Source organism: Petromyzon marinus, chromosome 4 (genome assembly GCF_048934315.1).
Source record: "Petromyzon marinus isolate PM22_M1 ecotype Great Lakes invasive population chromosome 4, UKy_Petmar_22M1.pri1.0, whole genome shotgun sequence".
Classification (NCBI taxonomy): Eukaryota; Metazoa; Chordata; class Hyperoartia; order Petromyzontiformes; family Petromyzontidae; genus Petromyzon; species Petromyzon marinus.
In genome coordinates, this window is record NC_133670.1 from 25,562,832 (window position 1) to 25,588,989 (window position 26,158).

At 49.7% G+C, this 26,158-nt stretch overlaps 1 protein-coding gene across 3 annotated transcripts in view; it reads right to left on the minus strand.

The window, feature by feature from the left end:
- The window catches only part of NCKAP5 (NCK associated protein 5), a 268,026-nt gene that overhangs the window by 224,339 nt on the left and 17,529 nt on the right, over nucleotides 1-26,158 (minus strand). For 2 of the 3 annotated variants that reach the window (XM_032944573.2, XM_032944576.2), the window contains one exon: nucleotides 24,865-24,963. In XM_032944573.2, the coding sequence (XP_032800464.2) occupies nucleotides 24,865-24,948 (84 nt within the window). In that variant the 5' untranslated portion in view covers nucleotides 24,949-24,963. Of the gene's footprint in view, nucleotides 1-392; nucleotides 2,554-24,864; nucleotides 24,964-26,158 lie in introns of those variants that run through there. The other variant, XM_032944592.2, reaches the window with a different exon arrangement.

A 26,158-nucleotide genomic window follows, 5' to 3' on the forward strand; every position in this document is an offset into this window, starting at 1 on the left:
CTGGACTTCTATCCTCGCGCGTAATTGCTCCCTCCTTCTTCTTCTTCTGACCGTCGTGAAGTATGGTCAAATCACCCCCGGCTGACAGAGAACAAAGATCCCCCGCATAGCCTTAACAGACTGTTGGGGCAAGTGCTGTTAGCGAGCACCTCTGAAGGCCGGCACGGCACACGAGGGGGTGGTGTGGGCAGCACCCCCGGCAGTCTTTGTCTTCCCGGCACTTGCGTTTACAAGTTGACCGACGTACTCATTTAAGGCCGAGTTTACCTAGGGGAGGCGTGGATAATCGCCACCGATGTTGGTCGCCGGGTTCTTTGCGCAGCGCAGAGCGGCGCAGCAGTGCGCTAACCGCTGCGCCACCGCTCCACTCCATCGACGCGCACGCCACTCACCTGCAGCTGCGCTCTCCGCATCACTCAGAGCCGCCTCTTCGCATCCAAATGTTCTACTCCGGAGATGAGCTCTCGTCACTCCCATCACCGACAGACACTCACACCCACACACACTGACACATACACACTGACACATACACACTCACTCACACTGATAGAGACACACGCAGCAGCAGCAGCGGCACCACCAACCCTGTCCATCCCTCCCCGCCTCCCACCCCACTCGCTCCCTCTCTCTCCTCTCACACGCTCCCCCCACTCCTCCTTCCTATGCAGATTACTGGAGGAAGGGCAGTTTCCGATCCTGACTCCCACCTTCTGGGGATTAGATTCGGCAATTGTTTTTGTATCGTTATTACCGTATCGCGTGTGCTCTTTGTACGGTTGTTTTCGTTTCACCGATTTCGACATTCTGGATCTCATTAACAGAGTCGGGCTTGTTAAACACATGTCATTGACAGAAGCCCCGTTCGCTCCACCGTTTGTATAATCAGCCTGAACGTAATGTGTAGCCTCATTGTCTTGTATCCACTGCTGGATGAGGACCCCCCCCCCCCCCCCACGCCGTGCTTGAGCGCGCGCAGGAGGGGTTATAATGACAAGGGCCATATAAGTACGGTACAACATCGGGTGTCGCTGCCCTGCCCTCTGCGACTAAAACGTGGCCACACGGCCCGAACGCGAGCTAGGCTCAAGCCTCCTTGCGAGCTTGCGAGATGTAACGAGATCGGGTGCATTGTGGGTGACGAGCTCACTCAAAGTTCTAATATAATCTACGCATGGCGACTAATGTCGATTCTTACACAGCGCGTGTTTTCCGATGCATTGATGACGAGACGTAATAATCTATATTCACTTATCCTTCAACACATTCATCAATAACACTGCCTGATAATGAAATATATAAAACAGGCGACGTTTCGGGCGATGGCCCTTCTCCATCTCGTAATGCGCTGCTGTACTGTATTATGCTGCACCCCGATTTAGCACGGTTGGCTACGTACGGCGCGAAAGAAGTTCAACATACATACCCTTACCCATTTTTTCATAGTTCCATTTATTTGGTATAGCCCTGTGAGCCATTCGGCTCTTCAATCGGGTGCAACCGCAACAAAAGGCGCCTTTTGGCGTCATCTGGTCCAACACCATGTGAGACTAGGCTCTAAGGAAAGCGCCTTTTGGCGTCATCTGGTCCAACACCATGTGAGACTAGGCTCTAAGGAAAGCGCCTTTTAGCGTCATCTGGTCCAACACCATGTGAGACTAGGCTCTAAGGAAAGCGCCTTTTGGCGTCATCTGGTCCAACACCATGTGAGACTAGGCTCTAAGGAAAGCGCCTTTTGGCGTCATCTGGTCCAACACCATGTGAGACTAGGCTCTAAGGAAAGCGCCTTTTAGCGTCATCTGGTCCAACACCATGTGAGACTAGGCTCCAAGGAAAGCGCCTTTTGGCGTCATCTGGTCCAACACCATGTGAGACTAGGCTCTAAGGAAAGCGCCTTTTGGCGTCATCTGGTCCAACACCATGTGAGACTAGGCTCTAAGGAAAGCGCCTTTTATCGTCATCTGGTCCAACACCATGTGAGACTAGGCTCCAAGGAAAGCGCCTTTTAGCGTCATCTGGTCCAACACCATGTGAGACTAGGCTCTAAGGAAAGCTGTCTCGGGTGTGGACCAATCAATTTCAAGGACAGTGCCAATACATTATCAGAGTTATGTTTTTTGTTTGCATTCCGACCGCCGGTATTGTGGTCAATGTAAACATGACTCCTTGTTAAAAAGGTGTCAGTTTTGTTGCCAGATAAAAGGGTAAAAAAAACAATTATCATGCTGAACACCCTTTGTGCGTTGTGAAAGCGTTTTGTTTCCTGACGGCGCACTCATTGTTTCAGTTGCGATGGGCTTCATTGTGACGCACAGATCTGAAATAGGGGCCGAGTGTGCTCATAAAGGAGAATGGTGTGGGAGGGGAGGACTCAGGTGAGTGAGCAGGTAGAAGGGAAGGGGTGGGGGTGGGACAGGTGGTACAGGTGTCGGAGACGCCACCACCATGCTGGGTACGCCCACCTCGGGGGGGGTGGAGACATCTGGGACAGTGCACACCTGACCGTCTGTAGACTGTACAAGCGTGCACACATCCACAGGAGCATGCCAGGCGGACGGGAAGTCGCTACCTCCCCCCCCTTACCTGCGCAGTAAATCATTACCGCTCTTAAGACGGAGGGTGTCTTAAAAAAAATCATATTAAATATGTTACAGCTCTGTGTCAATCCACTGCTGGATGAAGGCCTCCTGCCGAGTCAAGTTGTTTGACCAACGTTCACCAAACGTGATCGAGCTATGTGTATACACGTGCCAAATCATTATACCGCATATGGCTGCGAGGTCACCACGAGATGGCAGTCCAGATGTCGATTCTGCATATACATGTGCAGACCTCTGAGTGTGTTGCTTCCTCGTATGTTTGTATATTTCTTTCAAATCCAGATACTTCGGTTACATTCCACATGACAAACGCTCACCGATGGTTCACGCACTACACTATGAACCCGGCCACCTGGGTTTGATTCCCAGCCACCGCTAACATCAGGAGGGAGTGATTATCTAAATTAATCCTGGGTGCCTTCCTCCGCACCAAGAAGCATTACCCAGTCCGGTAAAGTATGGTTAAACACCCCCCACAACCGACACGGTATGGGGAGGTGGATTGACAAAGCGCTGGCGGTTCTTCTTTATCTTTGATGGGGGTGTGCGCTAGTGAGCAGAGACACCTGAGCACGTGGGCACACACGGGCATGGTGAGCGCGAGGACGCTTGCGCAATGCTGTATTGGTCATATCGGTATTCACGTTTACTGTATTCATACAGGAGACCCTAACGTGGTCCAAACGAGGTCAGGGTTCCAATTCGCCAAATTCAAAATTCATATAGCCGATTACTCGATTTGAGACTCTACACGGAAACCATCGCCCCCAATCGATTACCTGGTTGAAGAAAATAACCTTGAAACAATCGGGTGGAGAACGAAACAGACCTATATCCAGGTTCAAAATTCAAAAGTATTGCATTTCTATCCCCAAATATTTGGGAGGGAACAAAGTGCAAATTAGTGTTTCAGCTCTTTGTAGTTATTCAACGTTATCACTCTCCCAAAACATAGAATTTGCATCAGGAACTCAGTGGCAATTGTCGATGAGTGTTGCACATCGAGAACAGGGGGCATGTCAGAATGAGGCACCTGGCCGTGTGGGTGGGTAGAAGAGGTGGTGTAAAGCCTATACAAGTGGCCATTTAGTCATTATTGTAATAACTATTCGCAGCCACTTGTCAATTCACTGCTTAATAAAGACCTCCGAATTATCTATGTTGAACTTCTTTCACGCCGTACATAGCCAACCGTGCTAATCGGCGGCGCGGAGGTGTGTGTGTGTCAGTTCTGGGTGTTTGACCATACTTCACTCGTGCCGGCTGGTGAACGGTGGGAAGCGTGGGAGATTCCGAGGGCGAAGTTGTTTCAGATATCGCTCGCCACTCGCGCTCACCGTGGAATCAAACTCGGGTCATTGGGTTCATAGCGCACCGATAATGGCAATCACCTGTACCGAATGCGTACACGCATTACATCAATAATTAACTACAAATAATAAAATACAAACGAATGAGTTAGCCGTGAACCTCGGAGCATGCAAGAGAATATAAAAAAAGAGTGTGCCACGGTGTGCATTTGTGCACGTATATGTCGGTGTTGCGTGAATGTGTGTGTTCGGTGGAGCGGGGAGCGGTAGTGTAGTGGTTAGTGCACTGGGCAAAGTGCAGCAGTCCTGGGGCTCCCCGAGGTTGACCCGATCTTAAATGAGTACTGTACCGAGTGCGGTGCGCAAACATCAGCACTGGGGAGACAAAGACGTCCGGGCACGGCGCTGGCCAACTTGCCTACATGGGGTCCGATATGCGAATAACATCAGCGGCAATTGGTATGCGATCTTGTCCAGTGCCTCCCCTGGGTTATCTCAGCCTTACTATTCAGGTGCGCAACGAACATCGGCAGCACCGGGGCCACGAAGGCGTTCGGGCGTGGGGCTGTCCCCTCGTGCCAATAGGCGCTCACAAACAGCTGCTCTGCACCAACAACAGTCTCGGAGCGGAGGTCTCCGCGGTGCATTGTTTGTGCGTGCTCAGTGCGCGACTTGCAGCAGCAGCAGCAGCAGGAGCAGCGGTGGCAGTGCAACGCGGCAGTGACGCAAGCGGCTGCTGCGCGGCGCCCCAGCAAGCGGTGCACGCGAGCGCGGCGTTGTGACGACGGACGGCGTCCTGCAGACGCCGCCGGGAACAATAGCGGCCACGGAGACAATGCGCACGACACTTGAACATCTGCCGATGCATCATTGCGCTCTTTACGAATGTCCCCGACAAAAAAAAAGAAATGTTACCTTTCCCACCCTGGCTTTGTTGCACATTTGTAATTTCATCCCGGCCACACGCGCATTGCACATGCCCGTGTCCCCTCTGCCTGGAGCCTGCAGATACACGATACACGGCGCTACACGGATGCGCTCGGCTCATTTCTGGCGCGGAAACCCGGGCTATAAATAGAGCCACTTGGTTACGGGTCCATCTGTTAATTAAAGGATATTTCTTCAACAAAGCGCTGGCTACGCGGCTGACACTCGTGCACTAAGTCAAGACGTTTAATGAATAATCAGTTACAAAATCGAGATGTATAGCACATTTATGAACTAGTTAGTAAAAAAAAGGCGACGTTTTGTCCAATGGCCCTTCTTCATAACAGAGACAAGGGTCCAATGCCTAAAACGTCGTCTAATATATACTGTCTATGTATTCCTCTTTAGGGCAGTGTTATTGACGACTGTGTTGAGCTTTTGTTATTGGTGCCTGTCTATCATGGCCAATACCCAGTCTCAAAATTATTTCGGCTGAACTCGTAAACTCACAAGGGAGGTAAAGAAAAAAGAGTCTGGCTGAATTCGGTTCGTTTACCTTAATTTTTCTACCCTTTGAATTCCTTTACAGGACGGCAGCCAAGAGGTCAGACCCCAATGTTTGGGAGGGCACGACCTCCCCATGACGGTAAACACCGCGCGTGAGATGTTTGCCGGGCAGAGGGGGGCGAGGAGATGGCAGCTGCGCCGCGCTTCAGGCGCACGGCAGCGGTGCCACCGCGTGCGCGCCTCGTGCGCGATGTCTCCCCGAGCCCGAGGCGCGTCCCCCGGACCCTGAGAACATTCGCCACATTGCCGCCCTGCGTCGCGTGTGCACGCACGCGTGCGAACGCTCGGCGATCCATTATCAGAGAAACCCCTCCGACTGCAGACTCCCCCCCCACCCCCCAGAAACCCTCCGCACATTCCCTTCACTCTGCCCATCAGCAGGTGTGAGGGGGGGCAATGCATGCGTCGTTTGCCAATTTACATTCGAATAGGAGAAATATTGGTAAATATTACGGAAGGGCGGAGTGCTTCAGTGCAGAAAAGCCCGCGGTTAAAGATCGCCCGTGCTTTGCTGCACCGCGCCCCATGCCACCCAATGTCCGCGTGTCGCGACGGAGCGGGGTTCGTCGCGACACGCGAGTGAAGGTGCCACAGTCAGCTCGGTGGCGAGCGAGCGAGCGAGTCGGAGAGCCAGCCGCGTCTATGATTGAACGAGCCTCGAATCAAGTGTCTGGCTGGGGGAAAGACGCGGGAGTTTAAGGGGGGGGGGGCGCGTGTCCACGTCACAGTGGCCCGCGGCTCGGAGGCCGCGGCAGTGATGGATAAGCGCCGTGACCCCCGTGCGCCTCTCTGCCGGGCGGATATCACAAACAGGCGGCGTCTCTGCTATGGTCGACTGACCCCGGCGGGCGAGTGAATGGATCTCTGTGCAGTTTTGACGCGCGCGTGCGGATACGTGCACGCGCGGCGTGTCGCTGCCCTTCGACGCCCGGTCTCGTCATACGAACGTGTGTCGTGGGTTCGAGCACATGCGTGATGCGTATGTGTGTGCATTTTGCCCCAAAAAGTCTGTAGAGGCTATGGGTGGGGGTGGATCGTTGTCTTTGTGTATTGCTATTGTGTAGCGTCATGTCATGTGCGCTGTTGTTTGTTTGTACGCGCGCGTGCATTTATTTGAACGTGGCGTCATCTGTGTTTGTGTCCCATTGCTTTGAAGTGAAAGCGAGCTCGGGGGACGGTACCCTTCTCTGTGGACGAATGATAAATGTGGGTGCTGTGTGTGTGTCCGTGCGCCAAAGACAAAGAGCGTGGCGTAGCGGGTCCGTAGCGTTCCTGCTCACGGCCACCAACACCAGTGACGATTATCTGAACCGGTCCTGGGCCTCGCTAGGTTGAATCAGCCTCAAATAAGTACCTGGTGCGGTGTGTAAACATCGCCACTGGGGCGACAAAGGCGGCTGGGCGTGGTGCTGGCCACCCACCCCCTCGTGCGCCGTGCCGGCCTTCATAGGTGCTACTCGCTAACAGCACTTGCCCCAACAGTCTGTTAAGGCTACACGGGGGATCTTTGTCTGTGTGTGTGCGTGTGCTCCCCTGACCCACGTGCTTGCCCACACTTGTTATTCCGGGGTTTTTTTTGTCAACAAAATGCACACGGCCGTGGCAGGTTGCCATGGCTCATTTGAGGCATCAATTCGAAAAAAAAGCTAAACAAAAAAAATGCAAACCAAGTACTAAGCAGATTGATGGCACCAATGGAAAGTGTTTGTGCACTCAATGTCAAATTGAGTTTGTAGACTTTGTGTGTTGTTTTCAGAATTCACTGCTGCGGCTTGTCATTTTCGCTGTATGATGGCAAGTACTGTTTTTTTACGTGGAGTGCCAAATAATGATCAAGATGCATAGCATAATACCTATGTATGTGGAACTTCTTTCGCACCGTACGTAGCCAACCGTGCTTATCGGAGGTGCGCGGAAGAACAACAAACCCAACACAAAAACAGTTCTAAAAATAAAATTACAAAGAATCATCATGAAGTGATACAAAGTCTGGAAGCTTAACAAATAAAACTATGTTTGCCCTTGATTGTGCCAAATATGTAACAATTATTACGTAATTGAATCATCTAGATGTCTGTGTTGTTAACTAACACGGGAAGGGGGGAAAGTAAAACAAGAAATAAATCGGTCTTTCTAAGCGTTCTATTGATTATTCTTTTTATCTAACACGACTGCACAGCGACGTTTCCAGCAGAAACTCCAAATAAGCCTTGAGGCCATCGGTGCTCATCTCCTGGTTGCAGGCACTGTGGAAATTACACATTCCTATGACAGGGGCGAATGTGTCCATAGTGGCACTCATTTAATGTTGGATGTAGAACGAGGAAATCAAACGTCATTAGTTAGGTGTCAACATTTCCCAATGGAATTACGTTTAAGCTGACAGCAACCCATAGAGACGTAGAATTCTTCACTTTTCCATATGTCCCACATTCTTCACAACCACAATCCCATTTAACATTTTTTAATGAACAAGGAATTTGGATCTTGTTCATGAAATATCACTGATTTAACGGTGAACGGAAATTGATGACGTTGACCCGTGAACAGGAAGCGCAGGAAACGAGGATGGTTAACCCGCAGGTCACTCCTCGTTCATGTTGGGGAAATGTTGCACAGCGATGGTTTAGTCAGAGCCGACGTTGTCTGCAGGCAGAGTGGGTACTGCTCCCCCACCCTCTCCCCCCACCGCCTTCACCCAACTTGGTTCGGCTCACGCCTCTCAATAATCTACCCAATGTCAGCAAATGTGATGGCGGTTTGCAAAAGCGTAATCGAACATCATGGCATTTTTTTCTACAAACATACCGACAGGAGGGCCGCGACATTCCGTGAAAGGGACGCAATAGCGGTGGTTTTCACACCACGATGTCTCTGCTTAACGCATCATTACAAATCTCCCGCGGTCTCCTTGATGTTCATCTCGAGAGCATCACTCCCAGTCCCAAACCCCCCTCTGGTTCTGTCAGGAGGCCAGACAGAGACCGACGCGTGTTTGTGTGCTGGAGAATGTGTTTGTGTATTTTTACGGGTTTTTTTTCTCTCCAATCTGTGCATGAGGTAATGCTTTGCAGCAATTGGGCACACAGAGGGGGTCCCATTTATCTCACGAGCAGTGCATCGCCCTGACTAAAACAAACTTACGTCTCTCGTGAATTTTCCACGGAACATCGTGCATTCTACCGCTATACTCAACCGTGCCGTTGCATGCTACATTTTCCCACGTCTTCAAAACAATATTCAGCACTGTGTGTATTAATGCCGTATATCAAATCGCTTTCACAGTCAAGGGCTAAGTGTTTAACAAGTACGCAACTATTTGACCGGAGTTGGCCGTGCGGCGCTCAAGTGGCTCAGCCCGAGTCAAGCCCAGAGGCAGCGTGACTGAGATCCAATCCGGATTTAAGCCACCTGCGATTAAACTGGGCTCTCAACTTGTGGCGAGTTCATTGGTCTCGTCTTGGAACACAATGTCTACCAAAAGAAGACAAATAAACCCCATCATGAAATGAGGTTATTCGTTAAATTAAACTTATTTCAACGGTTAGAGTTATGAGGAATAGTATGTTTGCTAGTCAACGAGAACACCATTTGCAGGGAGGGCATCCACAGGTGTGGATAAGGAGCCGACCGGCATAACTTGAGAATAAGCCGGTAACCCTTCTTGAGTCATCTCCAACACACGTGGTGCACGACTGCTAGGGATAAGAGTACGTCTCAAAACACTGGGAAAATCGCCTGCATCGTAGCTTCCTCCCAACTAAACTAATCACCGCCGTGCGTGCAGCCTCATCTCGCTCTCAACTCGGCGTCCCGTGCCACAATAGCCACTTCCTGCTGTCATTATTATTAATAATAACTATGACAAAATTACGGCAATGTTCAACGCAGATGTAGATTTTCAAAAACAAATAAATAAATGTCTGCCCACAATCACTTTAATTTGGGTCGAGCGCGGTGCTCCGTGCGCTATAAGCCGATTAGACTTTTGTCACGGATCGTTAGTACGAGCACAGTGTGGGTGCGGGAAGAGGCGTTCTCTCGCTCGGGTCTGTGAACGATGTCCCTCGCCGCATGACTGCCTCCTGAGAAGTTTGCCAAGGGGAGCCAGGCGGGCTCTTATCGAGGACGTTCATCGACTCGGCCCCCTCGCCGAGCTGCTGAAGGAATTAAAAAAAACCGGGACCCAAAACATTTGCGGGGAGGGGGGGGAAACTGAAGCAATTCCCTAGATAGCTAGCACAGCTAAGTATGCAGTGAGGCCGAAGTAAAAACGTGTTGAACACAGTTCAGTGTTTCAATGTAACAGCTGTAGAGTGAAGCTTTTTTTTTTTACAAAGCCATCAAAGAAAGAATGCGATTAAGTCGGAACATAAAATATTGACAACACAATAAAGGGAGGGGAAAGAACGGGTCTATTCATTTATATTCGGCACGCTGCCACACTCTCCGCAGCATTGGGGGGGCCGCAGACCTAACCCAAAAATAGAGGGGGTGGGGGGGGGGAGAAAATAATCCATTGATTGCCGAGAACGGCACTCACTGCATAGAAACAAAACGATGGGGTAAAGAGTGGAGCTCTCAAGATCGAAGGGGGATGGGGCATGTTGTTCTCTGGCCATCCAATAGGTGATGTCATCGTGACAGGTTGCAAGAATGCGCAGGACAGGGAGAGAAAGAGCCCTTGACAAAAAGCGAATACTTCTGCAAAGAAGTGGTGAAGAAACGAGTGGCTCTGTAACGGAGTGTAATAAAACGTGACTACAGTAGAGGCAAGGGCATACTGGAATACTTCAAATCCCCAATGTGCTTTTTAATTTCCATGTTAAATTATTAGCATATTTACAGCGTTCTCCCGCTGTAATCTTCAGAGAATATGAGCACTGGAAAATAAAGCACTCAGGTATTCATCCTGCCTGTCCCACCTGCCTGCGAACTCCGTTGCTGCTCTGGCTGAGTTATGATGCCTTGCACTCTCCTAATGTGGCGATATCTCTGCAGAGCAGACCGGCAACATTGCCGGTCTGCTCTGCAGAGACAACAACATTGCCGGTCTGCTCTGCATTATTTCTTCCTCTGACGAGTCCGAGTCCGTGCCTGGTGGCCTTTCCGTCGTATTCAGCTCCGGGTCTGCAGTTGAGGATGCGAGCGCGGGATTTATTTTACGGCACGGTTCGCGATGACGTCAAGCTCGTGGCTGGCTCTGAAGGACGCTCCACGGCGCGGGCTCTTTGTGTGCGGCGTGAACATTGCTGCTCACCTCGACACCAACTGAAGCTACAGGGAGGGCCTCTAAAAGCCCTTGAGGCCGAGCACTTTGACCCACAAATTCCTCCCGTGTTTTTTTTTAAGGACACTAACCTTAACATTGCTGCAAATGATTAAACAAACCGTTATTCTTCGAACCGGTGTCGAATGGTCAGGATTGGGGGTCTTATTCTTTGTGAGTTGGTGCTGTTTGGGAAAAATGTGAGCCTGGCATGGGTTTGGTCACAGAGTGGTGTTCATGGACAAGTGTCGCAATTAGCTACTCAATGATGACCTGGTTCATCGATTAAAATAATGTTTACGACGCATGTATAGCATTGTGCGTGTGGGTCATGATGATGTATTATATAAAACATACATTGAACGTAATTGTATGGTTATGTTGCACTTGGGGTGAATGGAGCGAACTAAACTGTACAAACAAGACAGAATAAATGAGGAACAATTCAAGCAATATGGTAAAAACGAAACTAAAAGATGATGGATTCTTAACTCATACTGCGACAATTCATCAACTCACTTGGGGTTGACACCATACGCCAAGCCTGAATGAGACCTTGAAACATAATTTATATACAGCCATACATTTTAACCTCATAGTTTTAATGACCCCTAATTGACATTCAATTGCACGTGCTCATCATGATGGTGATCTACTACACACCAATAGTAGACTTCCAAGAGTAGTCTATCAAATACACTGATCGATTTTTTAATTACAAAAATTAGTCATTTAAAAATGGTGAAACGCCTGGCATCCAACATCGAAAACGCAGGACAGCTCACCAGTGTCCGTCGGTTTGTCGGAGCGATGATGCTGGTGTCATCAGCTCCCTCCCACCGTCACCTCAAAAGGCCAATCGTAGTGCATTCGTTTTTTAAATATTAATGCACGGCCCTTTGTTAGTCGACTGCTGGATGAAGGCCTCCACACACCGCGGGTCAGTTACGGGGGGGGGGGGTAATTACTTCGCCACAATGGTCAGTACAGGTTGAGTGAAATGGTGGTGGTAGGGGAGCCCCGACCGATTCAGATGTCACTCGCCACTGATGCTAGCCGTGGCCGGGAATCAAACTCAGCTCTGTCAGTTTCACGGACAATGCGTGCATTACCAACGCATATTTGATTGCACGTTTTACTACAAGCACGTGTGGTTAATGTCAACTTGATACCTTGTAATAGTTATCTATTTTTGTGTTTGAACATCGAAACATCTTGACACATATTTTTTGGATCAACACGTTGGTTAGTTAGTGAGGGTTGGTGAACGAAAGGCACAGGGCCGGTTCATACATCACTCGCCATTCAATGTCAGACGTAGGCCTTGAGTCTAAGTAAAATCGCCAGGTTAACTAAACCACAGCGCCTCCAATCCCCCACTGATCGTGTTTAATGTACCATTTTTATCTTCAAAATATAGTCTATGTCGTTATTTGATGACGATGATGAAACTCATTATTAAAACACATTGCTTTGGAACGAGTAAACGCATCATGCAGTTCAAAAGATCACTGAGTATCACACGAGTGGATATTACAGAGATGACTCAGGACTCAATGGAGGCGGGGAGGACATTGTGGGTTTGAGAGTGAAGGACATTCTCTGTGTGTCTCTGACACCCACAAGCAGGAGTGCTTGTGCGTAGCGAGTACTCAGCCTGGCATCTCAAGGCCGCGCTCCCGCCCTCTCCATCATCTGCCTCTTCTCCATCTGTGTCCATTGAAAAAAAAAAATAACACAGCCAGACAGCAGGCATGTGCTAAAGATCCCTCCCATTGTCCCGTCATGGAGCTGTTCCGTTGCGAATTAAGCGAGGAATGCATATAATACAATCAACCTCTTTCTTCAAACAATAAGCGCTTCTAAACAGCTTTATTAGAAATCGGGGCCTAGCATACATGCCATTTGCCTCACTTCGGCAGTAATCTATTCAACAATTTAACGGATTAGGCTCACCGCTAATGCTTTATCAGTTTGTTTCAAAGCCATAAAGAGCCGAGCTGTCTCTCTCTCCCTCTCTCGCTCTCTTTAATTGGCTTTCCTTCGCCCCGAGATGCGGCTGTTTACAGCGCCAGCGATTGTTTATCTGAAACTCGAATCTCCCCGTCTGCGCGTGGTTCAGGTCCGTGCGAGCAAACAAAAATCAAGGACAAGAGTGCGGTTTAATGGCCATGTTGTTACATGTTCATTCTGGGTTTAAAGGCCAGAGGTCACTGACCTGGCCGACTCAAGCAAACGCTCAAAAAATAATTGGTTAACAACCGAGAACCGCTAATGGCCAGTTATCAGCATAACAGTGGCGACTCCACTCACAACAAATAGGCAAACGCACAATTGAAATGCGTAAATACACGAGCGGGGAGAAGGCCGTCCCATCTGCGTGCCGAGCGCTTTGCTCCGAGGTCAAGATAGCTTCCTTGCAGATGAAAGGATCTTCTGACAATGGGTGACGTGTTAAACGCCTCCGTTAGCGCGTCGCCTTCGTTCACGTAGGAACCACTGCGTTGAGGTTGAAGTGTATTATTGTTGAACTGATCATTTCTCTTTAATGCCATGTTTACATTACAACGACGTAAGTGAGCGAGGCTGGACGTTTTGTTATCGCGCACTCTCAAGAGTCCAGGCGGTCAGGGACGTGCGATGAATATGCACTTATACCAATTAAGCTAAATTTAAGGTGTGGTGGGGCTTAGATGTTGGGTTTGGCGTAACTAACCGAAGGGTCTGTGAAGCACCACTCATTTTCCCAGATGGACGTGCGGCATTCTGCCATGCCACGTAAACATACAATCACGCTTTAGTTCCGCAGCATATGGAGCTCCGTGAGCCATGTTTTCCAGCAGTATCTGTTGAAACAGGCAAAACTGTGAACCTCGTTTTTCGCTTTCGGAGTCACATCAGCAGCCACATGTTCTGCTGTTGAATCAAACCGAAATGATTGTTCAGATATTCTACAAATGATGACTGAGTGCAAATATATAACACAGCCAGTATGCAAATACGAACTTTGTGGCAGAGGGGCATTTAATGACTGTACTTTGCATTTATAAGAACAAAACATACAGCAGGAGACATAAATTACTGTTTATCGGAAGGTTATTAAAGCCCTAAATCACGAGCCCGCGCCCGCCCCACTTGTGTGTCTAATGCGTTTTATGCGAACAAATTAAAACGCCGCTGTCTGACGTATCGGGGGGGGGGGTAACAGTTGCAGCTGATAGGCCCGGTGCGTTTGTTTTTATTGTTCGGTGTGAAAACACGCCGAGATTCAAATAAAACTGCCGCTCTGCGGGCATCAGAAGCCGAGCTCGCGGTCGGTGTCCGCCTGAATTTGCTCGCGGTGTCTGTGTATGCCCACAGGACGGGCCATCACGGTAATTAAACCTCCATCCAGCGTAGAGAAACGGCCACTGCGGGGATAGGCCACGCACAAAGGGGAGAAAGGATGTGCAAAGCCGGGGCCAGATCCCTCCTCCATCGATGATACCCACGAGAGCGAGACCCCTCCTCGCTGACACCCATCCCTATTCTCCCGCACGGCTTCCCCTTCGCAGCTTATCGCTCCCTTCCTCCAACAACCCCCCCACCCCCCCCCCCCCCCTTGTTCTCTGCTTTGCATCTCGGGTCGGAGGAGCACAGATGTCGGCAGGCGCCCGACAACAGCCGTCGCCGCCTTTTATCCGAGAGCGGCACTGCGCACTCGCGAACAGCCGGCCATGACAATCGACTCATCAACGAAATGAGGCACCATTGTCCTGAAGCTCGGGGGGATGCCCCCGCTCATCCCCACACCCTTCCCCCTACTCCACGCGTCCACACCGTTTGTTGAGCCCTGCTTGGCCCTGCCATGACTAAGTGGGTTTGTTTGTCTGTCGATTACATGGACCGGCCACAGATACATTCTGCTCTTCCCCCCCACGCTCCTCACCACACACCAATACAAAAGCAGATCTTGGCAGTGCCAGCTGTGGCTGGCAGAGACGACTCAGGGGTACAGATGGGCGGGGCGGCGGGGTGGAAAGGACAGCTCGGCAACAGTGGAAAACGAATTTGTAAAAATGCATTCACGTAACACACAAATGTGTTACGATGTTAATGTGTACGTGCATACTGTGTATAGTTCTGTTTAAGTTGGCTACATGACTACCATACGCGATATTGATACATTCATTATATATTATAATGGTATTTAACAACAAACATATAAGGAAGTGCTTTTTTAGTGCTGTGTAAGTACCCATCAAAGGAAATGTCACCACATGCATTATATCGTGTGGTGACATTGTGGTGATTTTTATTTAAACCACATTACTACGGCACATTCGCCTGGAGAGTCTGGAGAGCTCTCGAGCCAAGAGCTTAATGTCATTTGTATTTTAGCGATTACACAAACCTCCTTGCCCACTTGTTAAATGATGGAGACGAATCACAGTCAGAGCTGAGCTGTTGTTATCGACGAAACGGGGTTCTTGGAGTCATCTCGTCGTATTTAAAATGTGTGTTTATTTCCCTTTCAAAGTTCCTCCGCTTTGCTGAAAACCCCGAATCCATCGGCACGCCTGCCCACGACGCGACACCTCGATCTGATTAGCTTCGTCGGGTGGTGGAGGGGAACGTTCAGAATTAACATGATGACGACACGACAATCTAACCTAACAGAAATTAATTATGAATCATACCGGCGGTCAAGGCCAGGTATAAATGTAAGTCATTATTGACGGTGCAGCGGTTCAAACTATATTTGGAACAAATAAATTTCAGTTCATGCTAATGACTAGAAAAATCCAAAAGCAACCCGTTTCATGTTGCTTTCATTCTCAAGCTATTTGCAAAAAATTAATTTCCATCATGAGTGAACCAATTAATTCAAATGCAGTGGAGTGTGATGTAAAGGCCAATGAACAACGAGCAAAGGCCGCCTGCTACCTGTCACTTCTATAACATTATAACACAAATCATAAAACTCAATATATGAAACAAAGACACACATCCTCTGTATAGCCCTAACAGACTGTTGGGACAAGTGCTGTTAGCGAGCGCCTATGAAAACCGACACGGAGCACAAGGGGGTGGGTGGCCAGCACCACGCCCGGCCGCCTTTGTATCCCCAAGTTCTGATATTTTCACACTTCACCAGATACTCATTTTAGGCTGAGTCGGTCTAGGGCCTGTAGTTATTGACAATGAGCGGGAAGTCGGTTTCGTAGCGCAGTGTCCTAACCACTGGGCCGCCGCTCCCCGTGAAAGAAAATGTTTGACACGCATACATTATTAACACAGACGGTGGCGAAAGGAAAAAGAGACGTAATGGAGAACAACAGCACGATTGAGAGGAGTAATTGACGCGCGACAGTGCGTGGCTCTCTGTCTGTCCCGTGATGTTGCTGCTGCTGCAGGGTGAACCGGAACGCGCTGGCGAGCGAGACAAAGCAGCGTGGCTGCTCCTCAGTGCCACCCGATGACTCCGCGACGACCACGGCGACGATGACAACGACGGCGATGATGGCGATGAGGATAAGCACACGACGGACGGTGATACACGAACCCTCTGCACAAACAATGGTCCAACGAACACTTATCTCCTAACAAGATCTCTAACCGAAGGTATTTATAGGAGCCATCAGAGAAGCCCGGTTCCACATAAGTTTTAAAGCAATAAACATCGCGAAGCGTTTCACGAAAACAGCAGTTGGATAATTACCTGGAAATTCGCTCACCCGCACTGCTCAATGCATTTGGGAGGAGCGGATTTGTAAAAATGCACCTCCTCCGTCATCCATTAGTGGATGGACAGAAGGATGCACGTTATTATTATAATTATTATTTTACAGCTGTGCACTTATCACCAACAGAGCCCAAAACGAAAAGCCCTTTTCATTACATCTATAAAGTACAGTACAAGCAGGCTCCAATAAGTGCCCTTTAATGCGTTTAAAATGAAACACGTGGAGAGAGGCCACGGAGTATGGCCGGGCCCACAGAGTGGGGTTCTACCCCCCCCCCCACGCCTCTTCGTCCTCTCCACACAATCTTCTTTCCCCTCCCTTCGTCTTCCACCCCTCCCCATGCCTCTCTTCAACTTGGCAGCGCGGCATTATTTATTTATTTGCCAAGCTGTCGCTGACCCCGCTCTTTGTCTGGCACACTATGAACGTTTGTTTTACCTTTGCACAGTGCTAACCTTTTTAATCAAATTGGCTGCGTTCTTCTTTTTTCGTAGTTTATTCATAATGTGAGTTATAATGTCGTTACAAAGCAGTTACTCATTATAATCATCATCATCACCGTCATTCATCAGCTGTTTTTTTATCGCATTGTCTGGATGCGAAGGCCTCTCTGCCTGCTAACGCCACTGCCCACGAGTAAGACGCACGAGTGAGGTCCCACGAGTGAGGCCCACGAGTGAGGCCCAAGAGTGAGGCCCACGAGTGAGGTCCACGAGTGAGGCCCACGAGTGAGGCCCAAGAGTGAGGCCCAAGAGTGAGGCCCACGAGTGAGGCCCAAGAGTGAGGCCCAATAGTGAGGTCCCACGAGTGAGGCCCAAGAGTGAGGTCCCACGAGTGAGGCCCAAGAGTGAGGTCCCACGAGTGAGGCCCAAGAATGAGGCCCACGAGTGAGGTCCAAGAGTGAAACCCACGAGTGAGGTCCAAGAGTGAAACCCACGAGTGAGGCCCACGAGTGAGGTCCCAATAGTGAGGTCCCACGAGTGAGGCCCAAGAGTGAAGCCCAAGAGTGAGGTCCCACGAGTGAGGCCCAAGAATGAGGCCCACGAGTGAGGTCCAAGAGTGAAACCCACGAGTGAGGCCCACGACTGAGGTCTCACGAGTGAGGCCCACGAGTGAGGCCCAAGAGTGAGGCCCACAAGTGAGGTCCACGAGTGAGGCCCACGAGTGAGGCTCAAGAGTGAGGCCTACGAGTGAGGCCCAAGAGTGAGGCCCACGAACGAGGTCCACGAGTGAAACCCACGAGTGAGGCCCAAGAGTGAGGCCCAAGAGTGAGGTCCCACGAGTGAGGCCCAAGAGTGAGGTCCCACGAGTGAGGCCCACGAGTGAGGCCCAAGAGTGAGGTCCCACGAGTAAGGCCCAAGAGTGAGGCCCAAGAGTGAGGTCCCACGAGTGAGGCCCAAGAATGAGGCCCACGAGTGAGGTCCAAGAGTGAAACCCACGAGTGAGGCCCACGACTGAGGTCTCACGAGTGAGGCCCACGAGTGAGGCCCAAGAGTGAGGCCCACGAGTGAGGCTCAAGAGTGAGGCCCAAGAGTGAAGCTCAAGAGTGAGGTCCCACGAGTGAGGCCCACGAGTGAGGTCTCACGAGTGAGGCCTACGAGTGAGGCCCAAGAGTGAGGCCCACGAACGAGGTCCACGAGTGAGGCCCACGAGTGAGGCCCAAGAGTGAGGCCCAAGAGTGAGGTCCCACGAGTGAGGCCCAAGAGTGAGGCCCAAGAGTGAGGTCCCACGAGTGAGGCCCACGAGTGAGGTCCCAAGAGTGAGGTCCCACGAGTGAGGCCCAAGAGTGAGGCCCAAGAGTGAGGTCCCACGAGTGAGGCCCAAGAATGAGGCCCACGAGTGAGGTCCCACGAGTGAGGTCCCATGAGTGAGGCCCACGAGTAAGATCAAAGAGTGAGACCAAAAACTGCTTTCCAATTTGGCAAGCTGCACATGCTGCGTCGATATACAAATAAGAAGCGCCAGGATTCCTCTCATTCTAAACATTCCTGGGTTTTCCACCATAACTGTTTTAAAATTGCATTTCGAGTTATATTTATAATGGGGTTTTTTTTGTTTCGTAAACGACCCAATATTTATTTCAACAGTAGGCCGATAAAATACAGCTGCCACCTGCCATTGTGCTGCTGCAATGGAATGGCACGTTCTATTTTAATCTCAAACGCAACTCGAAATTCCAGCCGGCTGCAGTGATGGCCACATTGTGTCTCAGAGCACATGCCCCCATGGCACCCCTCGTTCCCTGCGGTGCCGCCCAGCCAAGACGCGGCCGAGAGCCAGCGGGGGCCAGCATCGCTCAACGGAGGCCCCGAGTGATACGTAGAGTTACCGTACATCCGCTTGCTACTCTGTCCCGGGATATCTGCGTAGAGTTTTCGGCTTGTACTTTTTTTAAAATCATGGCTCGTCTTTGGCTTGGCTCTGACTCAAGTGAGCCGTGCTTAATGTAAGTAGGCTCCGAGCATGGTCACAGCCGCACTCAAGATTCCCATGAGCCAAGCCTGAACCAAGCCATGATTGTGCCGCTCATGCACCATTGAAAGCAATTAAACTAACTAAAAACAAAATCTATTTTAGCAGGTAAGGCCCACTGAGCTATATAGCTCTTTTTCAGAAGCGACCTGGCCACAAATGATTGCTCAACGAAGTCGCTTCTCACGTGGAAATTTATAGCAGCCAAATACTCTCAACGCATGCTTCTAAATGTGGAGAGAAAAAAACCAGAGGATCCGGAGAAAAATCCACGTGACCAAGAGGAGAACATGCAAACTCCAAATATACAGCAGGCGTCAGGGTCAGGATCGAACTAACGACCTCCTACATACCAGGCGACGTAGTTAACATCTCATCGCCACCGTGGCGACCAAGCGGCTCAAGCCTGAGCTGGGCCACATTCGAGGCCAGGCCAGAGCCGAGCCGTGACCATGAACGTGACCTCGAGTGTTGTACCCAGCTGCGAGTGGGGTTTTCTTCAGGCGCTCCAGCTTCCTTGCACAGAAAACAAAAAGTGTTCCAAACAAAAGTGGAATTGGCTGTGACCAAATCGCCCCAAGTGTGCCCGATCACGTCAGATTTTGGAAGCTAAGCAAACTTGAGCGTGGTTATTACTTTAGGAGTTGTAGGTTCGTCCTGCCAGGTAGCCAGGAGATGGCAGTATAGCAACAAGCGCTTTAATCCATCTGTGCAGAGCTTTGAGCGTTACTTCCTGATAAGCATGATGGGGTTGCTCTGGGTTCTCTGATATCCTTCCACATGCTAAATACTCACGCATGGAATTGTCCAAACATGCAAATGCAGGACCCTCCTGGAAGAGTCTTTAGATTCAGTGAGGCTCTGTGTTAATGAACGACGTAATTATTATTCAGAGCTAAACATAAAAAAAACTGATCATCTTGAAATAAGAATTCAGAGACTCCTCGAGGCATTCATATGTAAATAAATAACTTTAAAAATACCACGAGTAGTGCAGTAGGAATGTATTTCATATGAAGTTGACAAGGAGTGAATTTCCCCTTCGGTCACCTGGTAAGTCATGGCTTTTGTTGGCCTGATTGTATCAAGACTTAGACAAAGATAGACGTGGGATTAAATGAGCACGAGATTGAGGTAAAGACACCACAATAAGGGCACAGAGAATGAAACTGAAAGAGCAAGGAGGGGAAACGTCAAGGCACGGCTCTGGTACCACCGTCGGAGTCCCCAGCTGAGACATGGGTATTACCGTACTGGTGCTGCCATGTTCATTTATTCACGTTTCTGCCCCAGCACTGCCCCTGGGCTACTGCATTCATTACGTTAACTACAGCCAGAAAAAAACGGCCACTCGACAACATCAGCTGCCGAGCCGAGGCCATGAGCGACGCGTGGGCGCTTGTAGCGCCCTCCGCCCGCGTGCACGGCGCCCCGCAGCTGAGCGCCTGAGCGACCCGCGATGGCGGTGGTGGTGATGGCTGTTTATTTAGGAACACGCGCGCAATTACTGTGCCATGTATTTGTTTTCTGCTGAATTCGGTGAAAAAATAAATCTGTTCTGACTTCAATTTAAGAAAATGAAGCATGGGACAGGGCCAGTATGTTTTGAGGATGGAATTTTAAGAGTAGGCAAGCCGTCGCTCAGCAAATTGTTTTCCAGTGTTGTAACCCTTGGCAGAGAGGTATTTTTAAAATTCTAAATGCATAAAGATTGGGCTTCAAAATAAGGCAAACAAATTTGAGCCTGTGCAATACTTGTGGAATGTTTTATGATACACAGAGCTGTATTCAATATCGCACACCATGGCAAGTGAAAAGAAGTTACCCTCTGTTGTGCAGGCTGGAGATTGTGGCAACTAACACGGCGCAGGATGTAATGACAAAGATAAGTGCGTCAATTCTGGGCCAATCCCCTGTGCCATCGCACAGATCCAAGAAGGGAACGTGCATTGTTCTGTAGCTCGATGCCGATAGCACGGCCGCGATTCAATTGGTGAAAAAAAAGTTAAAACACCAAAAGCATGACGTTTGTAAGACTCCTCTTTTTAAGCAGAGTGGCCCAGCGTGCTTCAAGGAGCACAGGTGCGGCACATATTGCGTATCCGACAAAACTGTTGCAAATTCGCTAATGCGCCGCACAGACGGTGTGCGATTTCTCTTCTGCTACAATCCGGGTCCGTTCCCAAATCCCAATGCCACACTTGGCCGAGCGGGTGACTGACAAGCGTGATGCCCCCAGCTCCGTCTGTCCAAATCCACACCCATGACCCTCCTCCCCCACGCAGCCCCTACCCCTCCTCGCTCTTGCCCAACCCCGGCGCCCTACCGCCACACACTTGGCCTACGCCGGCACCCGCCCCCACGTCTGCCAACCTTGAGCGGCCGCTCGGAGCGTCCTTCACGGCGCGGTTCCAACTCGCCTTCTCGCCAAGAGCAGCGGCGCGTCAAACGAGCCGCCCCCCGTGATGTCCTCCACTACTTCACTACCCCCCCCCCCACCGCACAGCGCTGGGCTGCAGCTCTGTTATCGCTGGAGCAGCAGAGGGAGGGTTGAACGTGCTGAATGTGTACAACATGTTTCGTCTCACTTACGTGCCCCCTTCCCTCGCAGCCTCCCACCGGTTGGTTACTCCCCATCGCAAGGCTCTGGTTTCTCCGCGCATGAACAGCACCGCATTGCATTACAAGCTGCTCGATCATCATCAGACATGATCCATCCACTGCTGGATGAAGGTATGCCCAAGCAGTCCCCGACTCTCACGATCTCTACCTTCACAGATGTGCCATTGCTATTTAATGACGTGAAATTAATTATTTGGAATATTTCCAAATTGACCTGCACCATGTTCTTCTAAAACATTTTTTTTTTATATTTCACTCAAACCTCATGGGGCCATCGAATTTTCATCAAAATCCGGAGCACCAAGCACCTGCCTGTTGGACTAAATTACATTCTCATCTTAACTGCATGCACAGTTTGACAGTGTATATAACACCTACGGTTTACATAAATCATAAACAAACAGAATTGTGGATTACTCTAAAAGCAAACATGCTTAGCATCAAACCCTGCAGGCAGTGTGTCTTGATAGATGGGGGTAATTCTCTATGAGAAAACTGTCAATTGTGCGCACAATCATTCATTCCTGATTATGAGTAACAGCGCCGAATCTTCTAAATCGAGGTGATCGTTTTTGCCGGGTTTGCTGAAAATCCCCGTGCTCTCCATGCTTACCCAGCAATGCAATCGAGGCGTTGGACACGAAGAGCTGATAGAGAATGCACACCACGATTGCGTGTCAGAAACACAAAGCTGGGGCATATTAAAGCACAGAGATATGATAGCGGCCAATTGCTTGAAGGCATTAAAAAAATCAGCAAGGGAAAGAGGAAATTATTTTTTTTTAAAACGTCATTTTGTAAATTGCAAATACCACCAAGTTGGGTTTTCGGGAAAGCGATATTAAAATGATGGCACAAAAATATTTTTTTGGGGGCCCTCGTGCGATGAAAAAGCAATTAGCGGCTGCGATGGAGCCTAATGTTTGCGCTGTGGTGGCGGTTCAGAATTCAAGGGCATCGCGAGCGTGCGTGCGTGCGAGTGTGTACGTGCGAGTGTGTACGTGCGTGTGTGTACGCGCGAGTGTGTACGTGCGAGTGTGTACGTGTGTGTGTATACGCGCGCGTGCACGTGTATATGTATGTATGGGTGTGAAGCAGTAGTGCAGCGGTCAACTATGAACACGGTCGACCTGAGTTTGATTCACGCTCACGGCCAACATCGGTGGCAAATATATCTACCGGTCCTTAGCGTCCCCTAGGTTGCCTCAGCGGCAAACGAGTACATGGTGTGGTGTGTGAACATAAGCACTGGGGAGACAAAGGCGGCCGGGCGTGGTGCTAGCAACACCACCCCCCATCGTGTGCCGTGCCATCCTTCGTAGGTTGCTCGCTAACAGCACCTGTCTCAGTAGCCTGTTGAGGCTACGCGGGGGCCCTTTGTCTTTGTGTGTGCACACGCGTTGCCTTTGTGACCCCCGATGTTGCACGCGCACGCGGTCCCCCAATCAGGACGCTCCCCTCCCTCCCGCATGACCACGTGCGCCATGGCAACACGATCAGCAGCTCTACCGCGATTGGTCCGCACTTGCCTGCAGACAACACAGCCAGGTTTTTTTTTTAAATATCATAATAATTATTTTTATTTTCACTGTCAAATTGCTCATATTACTGTTGTGTTATTATTATAATTATTCCAGAATGATTGTCTGTTGCTGACAATTTAATTTAGCACTCATTGTTTTTTTTGCGTTAATTGTATTAGTGTTACAATTGTGTGTACATTTTCCAGCCTCCTGCCCATTTATTCATATTCCAATATTTGCGTGCGTGCGTGCGTGTTTTATCTATGTATGCATCATTGCAGAGCATCTCCAGCCATTTCATTCCAGTTCAGAATGCAGGGGAGTTCATTTGCTCGCCCATTCCCGCACCTCTCCGCTCACGCCGCCCATGCAGGGACCGCACGTGGTGGGTTCCCGTGATCGAGCTGCACTCGCCTCTTTCTGGCGAGCTTTTCACTTTGTTTCGTTCGTTGTTTTGGTGAGCAGGAGGATTGGTAGGGGGGAGGGGTGGAGTGGAATCCCGTCAGCGCCGACAATCGTCACACGCGTCACCAAAAAACAAATTCCGCCGTACGTGTTAGCGCGTTAATCCGCGTGAAGATCTCACATGGAGCTCAAATGTGGTGCCAGGTGCCGCAGCCGGGGAGCCCCCGCCAACGCCACGGTACCTGCTCTCTCACTTCTGACGTTGTCGCCGTTTTGTTGTCCACACCACTCCAAAGTTGCACAGCCCGTTAGCTTGTGCTATTGCCGGCCAACGATGGCCCTACGCTTTCCGACCGCATGCCAATGCTGACCCGACGCTGGCTATGAATGGTAAGGGGTGGAACGATGATGTTGTGAAGTGAAGATGTGTCCTGCCCTAACCCTATTGACTCTTCTTAACCGTATGGATCAGACGATGTTCTTTGATCCATATGTGACTGTTTCTCAGCGCAATTCTCGATTTTTGTTTTAAATATAATTTCAACTTGGAGCGCGCCACACAGTATTCGCTCGCTCTGGAAGAGAGAGAAGATGCGCAAGGAACCACAAACAAGCAGGCAGCAAAGACAGCCAAGCAGTGAGCCGGCACCAACAATTCTCAAAGCCTCGTGGTCCTCTATATATTAAGGTGCCATGGGCCAATTAATGAGTGTTCATATGCGAGAGGAGATCGGAGCACCCGGAGAAAACCCACGTGGGTGGAGGGGGCTACACTCTATCCCACACAGATGGAACAGATGGAGTTTAGTCTGCACTTTGCTGTATTGTCCTCTCGTATCAAGCCACGGTATGGAACTTTGACACCCATGGAAAGGAAGTTGCATAATATTTGTGCGATTCACCAACCCTCACATCCACGGTGCTGGCTTGCAGCTGCGCACCTCCAGAAAATGTTTCTCTGTGCACTTTCGTCAAGAAAGTGACCCCTTTCTGGCACAAATCTGCCACTGAGGGATGGAGATTATGTGACAAGACCTTCATCCAGCAGCGGACAGATCACGGCTGACGGTGATGATAATGATGATAAAGCTCGCGAAACATTAAGAAAATCGTGTGTGTTAGAATGAATGTTTATGGAATGTTATTGGTTGTGATGTTTTATGGAATGGGTTCACGTGACCCGTGCAGCCGCTCGTGTTACGCTGCGTTCACTGAAAAGTTCATGAACCGACAATTCTTCAAATCACTGAGGGGGGGGGGGGGATGGGGTAGAAGGGCATCGGGTGACTTGTCCCACCCCCAACCCACAGTGAAAATATAAAACCTGAAAAGCAACAACAAAATACGACTTCCAAGCGCGGTTTAAGCACGGAGGGAATTGTGTGTGCTTGCTCTACACCTGGCGCCACTCACACCGCCTGGGTCACCTGGCGGCCACTGCTTTACCTGGCTCCTGGGCAGCAACCCTTTCTTGACCACCGACTTGACAAAATCCATGTCTTTGCACTTCGCAGCCGCCGGCACGGTCATTCCACGTACGCTAATCTGAGTGCAAACAAAAGAAAACGGCGCATTAATACTCACGCGCGGGTGGCGACGCGGAGCGCGTGCCAACATGCGAGTCACGTGACAACTTTATTCCTTGGCTGCGTGAGTACAAATAAAATGGTTATCCAGAAAAATGCTCACCGAGTCTCAGGACCGAAGGTTTCTGCTTGGGTGTTTGCAATTAACTGTTTTGTGTGGTTTTTTTTTGCAAGTTGTAATAAAATATTATTGGTGGAGAAACCCGCACATATTGAGGGGGTTAACAATGAAACTCTGCACAGAGAAGGCTGGGGCGTCTTATGATGACTCCAGCGCACACATCATCATGCCTCTCGTTACCGCGTAACCTTCCAACCATCCTTGCAGGTTGCCGGATTACAGGAATGCATAACGACCACCACCACCACCACACCCAATCAATGAACATCGGCACATGAGACGTGTGAACGTGACATGGCAAGACTTCATTATGAAAACAGCTCTCAAGTGCCATCAGGAGCGTGTTGTGAGCCCTTGAAGTGATGGGAGACCCTCCCTATCTATAGCTCGACACGTAATGGTTTAAAGGTTGTGTTTCATTCATGTTTTTTTATTTAATTTGTATAGTTATCAGTTGCTTGTGCATTCCAGTGATGATGCAATGACTTGTGATCGCATCCCTTCCTGTTGACCTCTTCCCTTTCTGATTGGCCACGTTTGTATATAAATTGAGGCTCAATAAATGCAAATTGTTTGTGAAAGAGCTGCACACGATGGGATCAGGGATCCCAATTGGATCCCAAACCACGTCTACAAAGTTCGTTTCTAAGTTCATCGTCACCTCTGAAATTGGACACGAATTCCAGGCTGCTCGTGGAAGCCACTATCATCTATAATGAGACACTTTCAAAATACATATTAAATGTTTAATTAGTCAAAACACACTCGCACAATAACACGCGTCAAATGCTATTTATACGCCAACCCGGATTTAAAGCTAGTAGGATTATGAGACCTTTTTTTCCGCTAAAGCTGAATTTGTGCCCAGCCATGTTTGGCAATGTAGCAAGTAACATGCTGGAGCACATTTGTAAGCTTAACATCTGGCCCTTAGGGAACACGAAACCTTGGATTACTCGTAAAGTGCGCTGACATTTTTGGCATCGGTTGCCGCTGGCTCTCCACTCGCAGTTTAAGTTTGGGTAACTTTCCC